At 65.2% G+C, this 14,676-nt stretch overlaps 1 protein-coding gene across 4 annotated transcripts in view; it reads left to right on the top strand.

Moving 5' to 3' along the window:
* Positions 1–484: 484 nt before the first annotated feature.
* NFIC (nuclear factor I C) overlaps positions 485–14,676 on the top strand; it is a 40,039-nt gene continuing 25,847 nt past the window's right edge. The window contains exons 1-2 of one of the 4 annotated variants that reach the window (XM_039696842.1): positions 485–771; positions 2,597–2,856. In XM_039696842.1, the coding sequence (XP_039552776.1) occupies positions 2,827–2,856 (30 nt within the window). In that variant the 5' untranslated portion in view covers positions 485–771; positions 2,597–2,826. The remainder of the gene's footprint in view (positions 772–2,596; positions 2,857–14,676) is intronic. The other 3 variants (XM_039696844.1, XM_039696845.1, XM_039696843.1) reach the window with 3 other exon arrangements.

Raw genomic sequence — 14,676 nt, 5'->3', positions numbered from 1 at the left:
TGCCCGGGTCGCTGCCAACTTTTGAGCGGGACTGGGGAGGGGGCAAAGCCCCCGGTGCAAAGCAGCCCGTGGCCTTGAGAGACAGCGGGGGCATCGGGGCTGCTCCTGGGGAAGGGGCGAAGGGAGCAGAACACGGAGCGGGGGGGCAGCCGTGGCTGGGAGCCCTGGGGGAGGGGGGATGCTCGAGAGGGCTGGGGGCACAGCCGGGGGTGTCTGCCGCCAGGCCGGGGGGCAGGGGTCTGCACCCAGGGGTGGCGGGGGGTGACCAGCGGGGTGTCCGCCCCGGGGAACCGGAGTGACCGGGGGAGCGGTGTCCGTGAGCCGGGTGAGGCCGAGTCTCCGCGGCGCGGAGCCGGGGCCGTGCCCGGGGAATGCCCGAGCTGGCGGCCGGGGCTGAGCGGGCCGGGGGTGCCCGGGGGATGCCCGGGGCGGGGGCGGNNNNCCGCGCCCCCCGCCCCGCAGCCCGGCCCCCCGCCCGGAGCATGGCCCCCGGCAGCGCCGCGGAGCCGGAGCGAGGGTGACCGCCCGCGGGGGACACTGTGCTGTGCCGCTGGCCTCGGAGGACTTTTACTATAATTACCATCATTGTTATTATTATTATTATTATTGGGGTTTTAATTTTTTAATTCTTTGGCGGGGCAGCGGTTTTTTCCTCCTCCTTCGGCGCGGTGGAAAACACACGTTTTAGACCAAAATCCCAAAGCAGCCCATCCATCCTCTTTGCTTTGCGCTTCGCAGCAACTTGGAGCCCGTTAATTGCACTTGGCGATGGTAGGTCCCATGACACTTTCGTTTTCTCTTCTACTTCCCCCCTCTCCCCTTCACCCCCCCGTGTGCGTGTGTTTGCGGGTGCCCCCACGAGCAAAAGTTGCTGCCGGGGAGGGGGCGGCGGGGCGAGTTTAATACGGTGTCGGGGCGGGGGGAGCGGGCGGCGNGAGCTCCGCCGTCTCTCCTCCCCCTGCCCACCCGCCCCCGGTACCGGGGGGCGGAGGCGGCGGCGGGAGCCGCCCGGCGGGGAGGTCGCGGCGCGGCGCGGGGGGAGCCTCCGCAGCCAGCGGAGGACTGGATGGAGCTGAAAATGGCCGCTAAAAAAGGGGCGGAGAGGCCGCCAGCCGCACCGACTTGAACTTGGAAGTGACGCCCGGGAGGGTCGCGCTCAAGTCCGCGCTGCGCGGAGCCGCCCTGCCCGTGCTGGGGTGGGAGACGGGAATCACCGCGCTCGGTGGGAGAATAAAAACATTTCCCCCGGCCCCGCTGTGCGGGGCTTCGCCCGCTTCTCCTCCCGCCAGGCCACGGGGGGAGCGCGGCCGCCCCGGGAGGATGCGGGGAGCGGGCCCGCCCGGCCAAGTTTGCGCGGAGCCGCCGCATCCCGCGGGGACGGGGATGTCCCTGCGGGGGGAGCGTGCGGGGCGAGCCCCAACCCCGGGCGGGGATGGGCCGCGGGGGTCGGCAGAAGTTGAGAGTGGAAATTTGTTGTGCGGGAAGAGGCGCTGCGGGGGCTCGTCCCCGTCCCATTGAACAAGGGGGGAAGGCCAAAAAAAGCGGTTTTCTTATTTTGGCGGGGGGGGAAATAAGCAGCGCCGGAGCCGCAGCCCCGCGCCAGGAGCAGCCGCGCTGCGGGCAGGTCCCTGAAGGGACGGGCGACCCCCGGTGCGGGAGGGGAACGGGGCGCGGCCCCCCCGGGCCGGGAGGTGCCCGGGGATCCCCTTTGTGTTCCGCCCGTGGCGCTCCCCGCGCGCTCTCTAATTAGCGTCATTAGCGCCCGCGATCGGCCGGGGCCGGGGGGTTGCGGAGCGAGAACTTGCGGTTTGGAGTTTGCGGCTCCGCTTTTTCCGCCTCCCGCTCTCTTTGTGCGGGGGGGGTCGCGGGGCTCCCCGGGACGAGGGGGGGTTGCGGGGCTGCCCGTGGCTCGCTCTTCCCCCGTGGCACGGCGGTGCTGCCGGTGGTTGAATAAGGCGGGGGGTGGGATAAGCGTCGCCCCGGGATGAGCGGGATGCGGCGGGGCGGCCCCCCCGCACCGGGGCTGGGTGCGGGGAGCAGCACCGCTGCCCCCCCCCGCGCCAGGGCCGCTGCTCAGAAGTTGCACATGAATCTGCAGGGTTTTTTCTCTCCCATCGCCGGATTGGCTCCGTTTAGTTAAAAAAAAATAATTAAAAAATAAAGCCCCCCAAACAAGCAAAGGCGGGCGCGCTCCGCGCTGGCCGAGGGGGGATTCGCCGTCCGCGGGGGCCCCGTCCCTCCCCCGCCCCCCCTGCCCCGCAGCGCCTCGGCCCTGCGAGCCAAAGGGGGTTCCTACATCTTTAAATGGGATGTAATATTTTGGGATGGGCTTTTTTCATAACGTCACTTCATTCCTCGCTCTTTTTTTTTTTTTTTTTTCATTTTCTCATTCTTTCTTTCCTCTCTCTCTCCGCTGCCTGGGTCTCGGATGGAGCCGCTTCCCTTCTAACTTCCCCGCCGCCCGTGCCTGCAGGCTGGGTGCGGACCCCCGACACCCCCGGGGCGAGGATGACCCTCCTGCCTCTTTAAACCGCCCCCCCAAAACCCCAAACAAACAACAACAACAAAAAGCGCTTTTTTTTTTTTTTTTTTTTAGTTTTTTTGGCGGGGGGGTGGAAGTTGGAATCTTTTTATTTCCTCCTCGGCCCCCCCTCCCGCGGGGCCGCCCCCCCGTGCCCGGCTGCCCCCCCCCGGGCCCCGCAGAGCCGCTCCGGAGGAGAGAGAGAGAAAAAACGCCCGGACTGCTCCAGCCTCCGAAATGACTCAGTAACTTTTACGCCTCGAGTCTCAGCCCTGCAATTAGGCACTTTCCCAGCACGGCTCGGGATGTATTCGTCTCCTCTCTGCCTGACCCAGGTAACCGGGACCCCCCCCGCGTCCCCCTCCCCCCAATTTGCTCCTTTCGCCGGAACAGACTTTAGCAGTTGCAATACAAAAAGAAAAAAAAAAAAAAAAAAAAAAAAAAAAAGGAAAAAAAAAAAAAAAAAAACCAAAAAAAAGAAAAAAAAAAGAAAGGAAAAAAAAAAAAAGAAAACCCAAGAAAATGCAACACCTCCCTCCCTAAAAATAATCATAACAGAGAAAGGCGGGTTGGGGCCGTGCAGGCTGCTCAAGGAGCCGCGTTCCCCTCCTGTCCCCCTCCCTCGCCTTTTGCAGGGTTTTTTTCTGGTGTTTCTGGTGCTTTTTGGGTTTTTTCAGCCTTCACTTTCACTTGGGGCGTGGGGGGGTTGGAAGATTGCGTTGTGGTTTGGGTTTTATTTTTTGGTGGCTGCGCCCGGAGGTGGGTGGTGCGGGGAAGCCGCCGGCTCTGGGGGTGCGGGGGGACACCGTGGGGTGCGGGGGGTCCTCGGTGGGCTCGGGGAGCCCGGGGGGGTCGGCGCTGCAGCCTCGGGCTCGGCCGTGCCGCCTCTTGCGTAGCGTGAAACTTTTTCCTTCCCTCCCCCAGCCTGGCTGCACATGGTGGGGTGCAAGGGCTGGGGGGGCACGGGCATTTTGTTGGGAGCCCTCCAGCCCCGGGACAATGCGCGCCCGGCCGTGCCACGCCGCGCTGGCGGGCGAGGGGGCCGGGGGGGCCGTGCACGGCAGGATGTGGGGGCACCCCCCGGTATCCGAGGCCAGGGGCGATGCCAGCCCCCGTCAGGGTGTCGGGGTGACGAGGGGCAGCCCCAAGCCGCGCGTGGGGACACCGATGTCACCCCAGGCCACGCTCCGGTGGCACGCGGCAGGGCGGCCGTGCCCGGGCCCGCGGTGCGGGCGAGGGGGGCGTCCCTGCAATGCCCCAAGAGCCGGGATGGCCGCGGGGGGAGAGCCAGGAACCCCCCCGCCCTGCCCACAGCGCGACCACTGCGGCTCTGCCTTTGCCTTGTGCTTATTGATCGCTGATATTTATTTAATTATGGAGCAGCAGCTTTCTCTGCCTCGTAACCTGTTCCCTGCTGGCAGCCGCTGCCCGCTCCGGGCCCGGCCTCGTGCGGCGCCCCCGGGCTCTGCTCTGGGGAGGGGGGGCTGCTGCAGACCCCCGCCCCTGCCGCCCCCTCCCTCGGCGCGGGGCTGCGCCCGGGGCTGCTGTGCCCCGGGGCCGGGGCTGGCTGTGCCTCGGGGCCGGGGCTGGCTGTGCCTCGGGGCTCGGTGCGGTTCCGGGGGGCTCCGCGGGGCTCCGCCGAGGTGCGGGGGCAGCGCGGGGTCCGGGCCCGGCTTCCCCCGGCCGCAGCGTGAGGCTGCTGAGGACACGGGCACGGTGGGCAGTGCCAGGGCTGCTCAGATGACCCTGAGGTGGTGCTCCCTGTTGTGTGGTTGACTTGGCAAGGGTCACACCTCAATCTGGCTTATTTACTTCTCTTTCTTCCCTTTTCTTTTATTCTTTTTATTTTCTTCTTTTTTTAACTCTTTTTCTTTCTTTTTCTCTTTATTTTTTATTTGTACTTTTTAATTTTTTTACCTTCGCAATTTTTCTTTTTAATTTTTTTCCCTTATTATTTTTCTTTCTTGCTTGCTTTTCTCTCTTTTTATTTTCCCTGTTTTTCTTTCTTTTTTTCCCTTTCCTTGCCATCCCGCCTTTCCCACCCTGGCTGCATCCCTCCCAGGGGTCCCAGCCCTCCAGTGTCCAGCTGGTGCTGGGCTGGCACGCCTGTTGTTGCCAGCTCGCAGTGCCGGTGTGATGTGGGAGCCGTGCGGCCGCTGGCCGGGCCGGGGCTGCCAGGAGCCCTTCTCCTCACAAACCCGCGCTGTTCCCGGCTCTCCTCCCGATCCTCCGCGGATCCTCTGTCCGCTGCCCGGGCACGGGGCAGGCTCTGGTGTCCTCCCCCTCACCCCGACAGAGGCTCAGCTCCGACCCAGCCCGGCTCGGACGGGACCGGCCCTCGTGCCCAGCTCCAGCCCAGCCGTTCCCGTTCCCATCCCACCCGCGCGGCGGGCAGGCTCGCCCGGGCTCGGGAGCTGCGGATGGTGATGTGGATACATTGGAACGTGCGCGGGAGCCGCCCTGCCTTGGCCTTTGCGCATCTCCCCAGCAGCAGCACCGCCGGCCCCGGGTCCCCGCGGGCGGCAGGAGCCCTTCCCGGCCCGAACGGGCCCGAGCCGCGAGCCCAGCGGCACCAAAACAGCCCCGGCAAAGGGCTGACAGCCCGGGACACGCTCCTGGCCACGGCCTCGGCCGTATCTCCGTCGGGCTAGAGGTGGCTTTGAGCCCTCCCAGCTCCGTGTCCCTTCTTGGGGACTTCCTCCAGCTTCCGCAGCTCACCTCTGTCCCCGCTCGGGGCCAGGCCGGGAAGTCAGGAGGGAGCTGCCGAGATTAGCAGGGAAGCAGCACCGGAACCGCCGCCACGCACGAGGCCTCACCCTGCCCACGGGGAAGCGGGGCGGGGGCCGGGGGTGTCCGGCTGCCCAGCTCCAAAATAGCCCTGGAGCTGAGCACCTGCCAGGGACCTGCACGTGTGTCCCCTGCGAGCTGCTGCCCAGCAGCCAAAGGGATTTCCAAAGTGGTAACAGTTATCCTTGGCTCCTGGATCCGCAGTGGGGGAACATTTGGGATACTTCTTGTGGGGGAATATTGCAAATTTTATGACTGGCAATGCTCCTACACCTCTGGCTCGTGCCTGGTACCTGGCAGTGCCCCCAGCACACCCCCAGCCCCCCACCCTGGTTCCTGCAGGATGGGAATGAAGTGAGATGGGCGCCATCCTCCAAGGCTGCCACAAGCCGGGCATCCCAGCAGGGTCTGGTCAGAGACCCTCTTCCCTCTGCCAGGCTCCATGCTAGGGGTACAGAGCTGATTTTGGGATGGCAGAGGCAGTGCACCTGCACTGCCTGACCGAGATCAAGTGGCCAGGCACAGACCCCCGTGTGTGCCACAGGCAGTGGCTCGGGATCCGAGGGGCGTCAGGCTAAGCTGGCCTGGCACAAACCTTGGTACCAGCAAACGGGCACAGCTCCGGGCCTGGGGGGTGGAGCTGGGCTGCCAGAAGCATTGCAGCCACGTGGCACGGTCACAGCCACATCTCCAGGCATCCGAGGGGATCCCACCTCTCCCCGGCCACGGCCGGGCTCCACACATCCCTCGGCTGCCACCGCTGCTGCAGGCATGCGGGGAGCTGCTGGGCACGTCTCATGGGGCATCCTTTGGCAAGCCCCCTTCCCAAAAGCGCCGGGGCTTTTCAGCACCGGTGCTCACCCCCTCCACCAGTAGCTCCGGAGAACTGGTTTCCAGCCGGGAGCTCAGATCGGCTGCCAAAGGATGGGAGCAGCAAGCCGGGCATGGCGGGGGAAGAGAGGGAAGGTTGCAACACACTTTCAATTCTCCCATCTGCTGAGTATTGTTTGGGAAAAACAATGAGGCTGTTCTTTAAATGCAACCTTCGGGAGATCCTCGCTTTCCCCGCGGCGCCCGCCGTGCCCGCCTGCCCTGGCGAGCCCTGCCCCGCTGCTCCTGCCCGATCCCATCTTAAATCCTCACCCGGGAAAAACAGGTCCTGTTTTCAGGGAGGTTTCTGTGCCGGGTCAGAGGGCCAGAACGGACGGGGAGGATAAAGCCAGCTGTGTGAGGGGCTGCTGGCCGGCGCTCACGCTGCGCCGCTCTCCCCCTCATCACCTTGAACTTGTCTGGGGCCTCGTGCAGTAAATCAGCAGATCTTTCTCCAGGTACCTGCCGATTTCTCCCTTCCCTGGACAGCTTTGCCATGCCCACGGTTCCCTCCCTGACCGTGGTTCAGGTCCCTCATGCCCACAGTTCCCTCCGTTCCAGGGCAGGGAGTGATCCCACCGCGTGCCCAGCGCTGCGGGTGCGCGCACGCCTTTGCAGACTGCTGAACAAAGCCCAGCTGCCAGAGCCCAGAGCCGTGCCCGGAGCTCTTGGAGCAATTGGGAATAGCTCCCTTTTCTATTCCCCTGAGCCTGGCAGGGCTGGGCATGGGCGCTAGGAGCCATACCCTGATCTTGTTTTGACCCGGCGGTGTTCCCCCCTTGCAGGGGTGGCTGTGGCATGGACGGTGTGGCCAAGGCGGTGCTGGCGTGGCAAGGCTCGCTGGGCAGAGGAACCATGGCAAGGGCTGGCCCAGCCAGCCCTTATCAGGGCACAGCAAAGAGCAAGAAAGGCGGCTCCCTGAGGAGCCTGGGCAGCCCTGGGGGAGAGCTGCCACAGTGGCACCGAGGGATCTGTCCTGACCCCGGGCCGTGCATGGTGAGGAAGGCCTGAATAGGGGTTTGGTACTCACAGGGAACAGGAGGGTCAGTGTGTCCTGCCTTTGGAGGTGGTGGAGGCACGTGCCTGCCAGGCAGGGCTCTCTGGGAATGGCCCCAGGGAAAGGGATGCCCTATCTGCTCACCCACCTTCCTTGCCCGATGGTGCCTGTGCCAGCCATCCCTGTGCCTGGCCCCTGGACATGTCCCCGCAGCCCAAGGGGTGCCCGGTTTCCCCCCATCACTGCCGTTGTGCCTGCACCTGCTCTAGCCACAAGCCAAGCCCTTGGTGGCAGGATGGGGATGGTGACGGTGGTGGGGAGCATCCCCAGAGTCCCTCACTGGAGGGGAAGAAGGAGAGTTGTCAGGGAGGTAAAATCCTTCCCTGTGAAGCTGGCACGCTGCCTGCCACCCCCGGCCGTGCTGTGGCTCCTCGGCGCAGGGATGGCGGTGCCAGCACAGAGCATCTCCGAGGGGGCTGGCTGCCCGTGGGAGGGGCTGGGGGGCTGCTGTCCCCGTCAGTCCTTGCACCCAAGCTGGGAAGTGCAGGCAGGTCCTGGGGTGGTGGGGATGTGCTCCTTAGGGACCCATGGGGAGAGGATTTCTCCCGCAGCACCTTGGGGTGTGCCGGGCAGGTCGAGGCAGGGTGGCGAAGGCGATGGGAGCAGCCGGGGCATCAGTGGGTGCCAGCCCTGCCAGAATCATGTGGCACCACTGGTGACGTCCACACCACATGGCTGAGGGCTGCTGGTGGGGCTGAGTCTGAGTGGGGCAAAGCTTCATGGCAGGCCAGGAGTGCCCAGTGCCAAATCCTCATGGATTTTCAGTACCGAGATGCTTTTGGATGCAACAAATTGGTGCAGGCAAAAGCCTGAGCTCAGCCTCCCTGCCTGCCCTGGCAGCCAGACACTCTGAGGTCTCACCCTGGAGGGGGGTATGCAGACCCCTGGGACATGCCAGCTGCAGGAAGGGGATGCACAGGGTACCCCCGGGCATCCCGGGGCCTGGCTCGCACCCGGGCGGGCGGCTGAGCTCGCCGTCCGTCACGTCGGCCCTGGGCAGGCATCCCCCGCGGCCGGGCGCTCTGTGCCAGCTTGGCCGGGACCCAACGCCCTGCGCCGGCCGCCAAGACCCGGAGCTTCCCAAGTCCTGGAGAGGAGCTGGGAAAGGATCCCATGGCTCAGGTGCGGCAGCGCTCACGCGCTGGGGGACCTGGGGCCAGCCACTGCCAAGGATTGATTTCTCGGTTAACTCACCGCTGCTCTAAAAGCGCATTAATCCTCCTTCCCCGGCCGGCAGCCAGCGCTGGGCAGCGTTTTGGGCAAAATCCCCAGGTCTGGGCTTTGGGCTGCCTGCCGTGGACGTTGTCTTCCCCACCACCACCACTCCAGCAGCACTGCCTGGCACGGGAACGCCGGGATCCGGCCCTCCTGCTGACCCCTCTTCCCTGGCAGCTCATTCAAGTCCATAGCTGGGTGGATTTTTTTTTTTTTAACTGGGGGTTTTATTTTGTTTTTTAAGAAGGTTTTCGCTCTCCTTGCAAAGGGCCCCTGCATTCCCTTCACGGGGAAATGGTATTTGACCGGCTGTTGTCCAAAAAAACCCCCAACGTGTTTCTGATCACGAAAAACCAAGAAATATTTTTGCTTTCAAAGGAAAAAAAAAAAGCCCATGAGAGAGAATGTTGATTTTCCACCCAGACATTTCCCCTTTCCCCAAACCAGCCCTCAAAAAGAGAGGCACCACTGCTCCCTCCACACCCCAGGATGTCATTCTGGGGGTACAGTCCCACGGTGGATGTCACCCAGGGCTCATCTGCGTGCTGGCATGTGGTGGCAACGCTAAGTGTGTGCCCCCCTCTCTGCTCAGACCCCCTTTTCCAGGTGCTCCCACATTGCACAGGCACGTGGGGCTGCCGGGAGGACGGCGAGCGCCGGTGACCTGCCGGCTGTCCCCAGGGAGCCACCCATCACTGTGTGCTGCAGAGCCGCCGCCAGCCCCCTCGCCCCGCTGCCACAGGCGACGAGGCCGCTTGGTCCCACGGTTGCCTGGCGGGAGCTGTGATGTGCCGGATCCTGCACCCCCTCCCGCCGTCCCTGGCTGCTGCCCAGCGATTTGGGAAAGCGAGACGGCGCAGGCTGAAATGTGACCCCCGCCACGCTGCGCCGCAAAATCTCCTTTAGTAACCTGTGCGCCAGGACAGCGAGCGCGCGGCGTGAATACCAATGAGGGGAAAAGTGCCGAGTAAAGAGTTTTTGATGGAAATGGCATCGCATGAGAAAGAGAGCGGGAGCGAGCGGGCGGGTGCGCGCCCGGAGCCTGCGCCGGGCGCGGGCACGGCGGGGCGCGCACGTGTGCGCACCTGCGGCCGCGGGGCTGGGGCTGAGCGTGGCGGGGTGCCAGGGTCGTGCCACCCCGGCGAGCACGAGGGGCATGGCAGTGGGGGTGATGAGCGGAGGGGGCTGCGAAGCGGCGGCCGAGGGGACACGTGGCAAAGGGTTGCCACGGGCAGCGTGTCCGCAGGGTGCGGGCACTCCGTGGCACAGCGCGGCCCCGGCCGCGGGGAGCGGCCCCGTCCCCTGCGCAGCGCGCTGCTGATCAAAGGCGCAGGCGGGAGGGAGCGGGCCTGTGTGAGCAGCGCCCTGGCCCCGCGCCACCCCACCTTCCCGCTCCGCTCCCCCGGGAGTTTGTTAAACAAATTTCTCTAATTGCACAAGCCAAGGAGTTTGCTGGAGAAAAAAGCTGGGGAATTTCCCCTCCTCTGGGCCACCCCTTTCCCGCTTCCCCCGGGGCAGGCGGCGCAGAGCGAGCAGGTCCTCCCCGCGACCCCCGGCTCTGCGGGAGGCTGTGACCCCGACGCCTGCGGGGCGCAGCTGCGGGGTGTCCTCATGTCACCCCTGCCTACGCAAGGACGTCCCCTGCTCGACCTCTTCGCAGCCGGGTCACACACATTCCCTCCCGTCCGGCCCCCGGGGTCAGCGCCTGTCACCTAACGCGGTGACACCCAGCACCGCCGGCTGCCCTTCCCGGCTGGCGTTCTCCGTGGCTTGGCTGGGCACCCCTGGAAACGGCCTTTGTGAGCCTCCCGTGGGCAGCCCCTGACATCGAATCCCGCCGGATTAGCGAACGTACGGGATAAAAGCCTCGGCTTGGCGGCAGTTCTGTGCCGGGCGGGGGCCGAGGCGGTGGCCCTGCCAAGAAGGGACGATGCGCGGCCGGGTCCTGCCCCGGTTCTCGCTGAGGTCATGGCTATAGATAGCCGGGAGGGCGCAGCGCCGAGGGCAGATCCTGGCGCCCTTGCCAGCTGCACCGAGAGCCCTGTGGGCACCCGCTGCCTGGGAGGAGACGCTGCCAGGGCACTGGGGGTTGCTGATGGACGGGTTGGCTGGGACAGCCACTGGCCATCGCCAGGGGACAATCTGCTGCTGCAGGGTGTGACCCTACACCTGCAGCGATGCTCAGACCCAGACACTCTCCATCCCTCGTGGTGAGTGGGGTCCTGCAGCCTCCGCTGATGCAATGACCTGGGGTGGCTTTTTCTGTTGCTTCCCACCATCTTTCTTTCTTTCTCTGCTCCCAGGCAAATGCCAGGCTGGGGCACCCCCACTCCCAGGGTGCACCCCTGGGTGCAAAGCTGCTGGGTCAGGAGTGCGGGGCCAGGGTTTGCCCCCTCCAGCTGCCCAGTCTGGGGGCAGCTCAGCTCCCTGCAGAGCCAGGCAGGTGTGTGCCCAGGGTGCCCCCGCCAGCCCCATGGGGCTCTGGAGCGCCGGGGTGGCTGGGAAAGGCGTTGTTGATGAGGGCACTAAAAATAGAGTGGGACTGGGATCTTAATGGGACTTTGTGGGAAACCTGGAAACATTTTCTCATCCCCATAAATGAGTCCAGATGCATTAACGATGACTGCATCGCATCCTGAGGTACTGCCGGAGGGAACCGGGACGCGCTCGCCGCCTTCCTCGCCTTGCGGTGGGGAATTGGTTGGAGAGAGGAGTCACCAGCGGCAGCCAGGGCCGAGCCGTGACTGCTGCGTCCCGTGTGGGGACAGGGCCGGGAGCTCACCCAGCATCACCCTCGTGAGGACCTCACGCCCCATGCCGGGGTCTCTGCTGCCGGTGCCCGTGGGCACTCACAGCTCTGCCGGCAGCGTGCCAGTGTGCTCGGCTTGGTCGTGGCAGCGCAGCCCCACGAGCTCTCTGCAGCCCCCAGGCCCTGAGGTGGCCAGTGGGGGAGGCTGAGGTGATGCAGGAGGGCTCCCAGTCGCAGGGCCAGTGGTGCTGGTACCCCAGTGTGCCCTGTGGGGCATCGAGCTGGTGGGATCTGGCCTGTCCAAGGGTTTTTCCCATTCCGTCGTGGAGTTGTGACAGGGGTATTGGCTCCCAAAGCACCGACCCCACGGCAGGACCTTGGACTCCCCTAGAGGATGGCTCGGGGCCAGCCTGGGCAAGTAGCCCAGGGCGGGTGGCTGTTGGAGCCCACGTCACGAGGCAGGTTGGCACGGCCGTCTCCGCGGTATGGCAGTGTCACTTAGCGGTTACAGCAGCACCCGGGAGGCAAGGGCAGTCCCGCCCCGGGCCTCAGCTTACATCCAGGTGGGGAACGGCACCGGCACGGGAGGAGGGCACTCGCCCCCTGCCCAGCCCAGCTGCTGGCCCATCATGTGGGGAGCAAGGCACCGGCCACGGCCACCGGCCTCCGCGCCGGGCACCGCCGAGCCCAGCGGCCCGAACAGAGTCCCTTTGTGCAGGTCAGCCCCCACCCACTTCTGTCACTTGGGAGGTGTCCAAAACCCTCCCGAAATAGGACCCAGCCGGGCTCAGCCTTTGAATCTGCCCAGGAAGGCTCTGCTGAGCTGCCGAAGGCGGATGAACATTCCCCTTCCACCCGTTTGAACTGGTCCCATCCTTCAGTGCTCGGTGTGCGGGGTCTGGCCAGGCTCAGAGCTGACCCTGTGGGGACACACCCAGCCCCTTTGATCTCCAGGCACCACCCCGTGCCTCAGTTTCTCCTTCTCTCTGTGGAGGGTCCTGGCAGGTTGTCCCAAGCGCCGATGAGATGCTGGAGGAGGGGCTGAGCCTTTGGCACATCCATGGCACAGCAAAGGTGCTGGGGCCGTAGGGGGGCCATGAACTCTTCACCTCCAGGCCGCCAGGGTGGCCGATCCCCCTGCGAGGTCGCTGATTCCACGGCAAAAGGCCGGGGCTATTTTTAACCACTGACTTGCTCCAGGGATTGGATTTGCAGCAGAGTGAGCCCCACAAACCCATCACAGCACTGCCCATCGTGGGGTGCAGAGGTACCCCCAGCGCCAATCCCCCCAGCAGGGAGCTGGGGACACCCCTCTGCACCCCCACACCTTTAATGGTGCACGATTCATCCCCCTCGGAAAGGCCAGGACAAAGCAGGCAGGGCTAAAAATATGTTGGGAGGGAAATAAAACCTCCTGCGTCAGGGGCTAAAGCCGGGCTCAGAGCCCTGGGCCTGGCACGGGGGGGCTGGGGGGACCCTTTCTGGTGGTGCCCCCTCCCCAGAGTGAACAGGGTGCTGCCAGCCCCAACACATCTCCTGCCTCAGTTTCCCTCTGTGCTCCTGGGAACAAATTCTGTTCCCAGGTTACATCCTGGCAGCTCCCAGGCTAAGAGCCTGGCATCTGGGATGGGCAAAGTGCTGGGTCTCAGACACTGCAGCCCCCGCCGTGTGCCAGGAGCAGGGATGGTGGGGACAGGCCACCCCCGGGCCCCACGCTGACGCAGGGCAGGGCGGAGGAGCTAGCAGTGCCAGGACCCGTTGGCAAAGCTTTTTTTTTTTTTTTTTCCAGTTCCATAAAACATTTCCCTTCCTTGGAGCCCCGTGGGGGGGTTCGGCTGGGAAGCCACGTGGCTCTGGTGCTGCTGGCCACGGGATGCTTCTCAGGACGAGGGGACATCTCTGTGGCCATGGGCTGGGTCCCCCGGTGCTGCTTCCAGACCTCTCCCAGACCTCAGCAGTCACTGTCGCATCCTGCCTGGTCTGTGGGCTGGCCTGGCAGGTGACATGCCTCAGTTTCCTTATTTTTGGAAAGGCAGCGCCTCACCCTGGGGGCAGGTGGGGTCACCCTGGGAAAGTGGCTGAGCCGTCGGCTCCCAAACCCCAAAGGGGACGTGCAGAGACGGCACCTGAGGAACCTGAGGCACCTGGGGAGTCCAAGTGTCTTCAGGAAGGCAGTGAGTGGCTTTGGGCTCTCACACTATCGAGTCTCCCTCAGCAGAACCCTGAGTCACTGTCGCATCCTGCCTGGTCTGTGGGCTGGCCTGGCAGGTGACATGCCTCAGTTTCCTTATTTTTGGAAAGGCAGCGCCTCACCCTGGGGGCAGGTGGGGTCACCCTGGGAAAGTGGCTGAGCCGTCGGCTCCCAAACCCCAAAGGGGACGTGCAGAGACGGCACCTGAGGAACCTGAGGCACCTGGGGAGTCCAAGGAAGGCAGTGAGTGGCTTTTGGCTCTCAACTATCGAGTCTCCCTCAGCAGAACCCTCCTGGCTCCTCCACCACCCGTGTTGCTGGCGGGTACATCCCTGGGGCATCCCTACCCCTCCCTGCATGCTGGGCACGCTGCTCCCCAGTTTGGGGCTCATTCAGGAAACCCGGGGACCGGCAGTGCCAGTTGTTGCTGGGGCGGGGGTGCACGCAGGCAGACCAGGGGCGGTGCTGGGCACGGTGTCGGGGCACGTACCGTGCCGCCGGAGAAGAGAAGCCCCCTCCGGCTCCATCCCACCTGGGCCACCCCCAGCTGCCGTCTGCGGGGCGGGCTGTGCTGGCTGGCGGGGGCCCAGGCAGCGCTGGCACCGGAGCCCGGGGCTGCCAAGAGAGCTGCTTTTCTTCCTGATGTTTTCCAAAGCAACTGGCAGGTTCTCTGCCGCCGCGGCCTCCTGTGACCCGCGGCCCCGGCGCGCTCCCCGCGCCCCCGCTCGCAGCCGCAGCACCTGCGAGGGCGAGCGCCGGCACCGCTCCCGCCCCGGCACGTAGGCGCGGGCAGGTGGGCACCGGCCCGGCCCCGGGGTGGCTCAGAGGAGGTTTTGGGCAGCGCCAGGTGTGGGGACCCCAGGGCGGCTCAGTGAGGGACGCGTGGTCACCGTGGTCCCGGGTGCGTGGTGAGCTCCAGGGGCTGTACGAGCCCACCCCTCTCTCCTGGGCTGATCCTGAGCATCACGGCAGCCAGTGAGGCGTGGGAGCCCCTCTCTGCCCCACTTCTGCTCACCCTTCCACCAGAACCCGCAGTGGGAGCAGTCCAGCCCACCCACAGCCCGCAGCCGTGCGTGGGTGTTGGCTGGGGGATGCTCTTGGCTCTGGGGGGGAAAAAAACCCGCAGGACCTGGAGAGAGAAACTGCGAGGAGGCTGCACAGCGTCCTGCCTTCACCTGTGCCGTGGTGCCAGCCAGATGCCCTGGGCGCCGAGGCTCCGTGCCCCGGCGTGGGCTGCAGGAGGGCTTTTGCAAGGGAGGGGCCGGGTCAGCCAGGAGCTCGGGGAA

This window comes from Passer montanus, unplaced genomic scaffold (genome assembly GCF_014805655.1).
Source record: "Passer montanus isolate IOZ18808 unplaced genomic scaffold, ASM1480565v1 scaffold114, whole genome shotgun sequence".
NCBI classification, from domain to species: domain Eukaryota; kingdom Metazoa; phylum Chordata; class Aves; order Passeriformes; family Passeridae; genus Passer; species Passer montanus.
The sequence above is the reverse complement of the archived record's forward strand: the minus strand, read 5'-3'. Positions and strand labels throughout refer to the sequence as shown.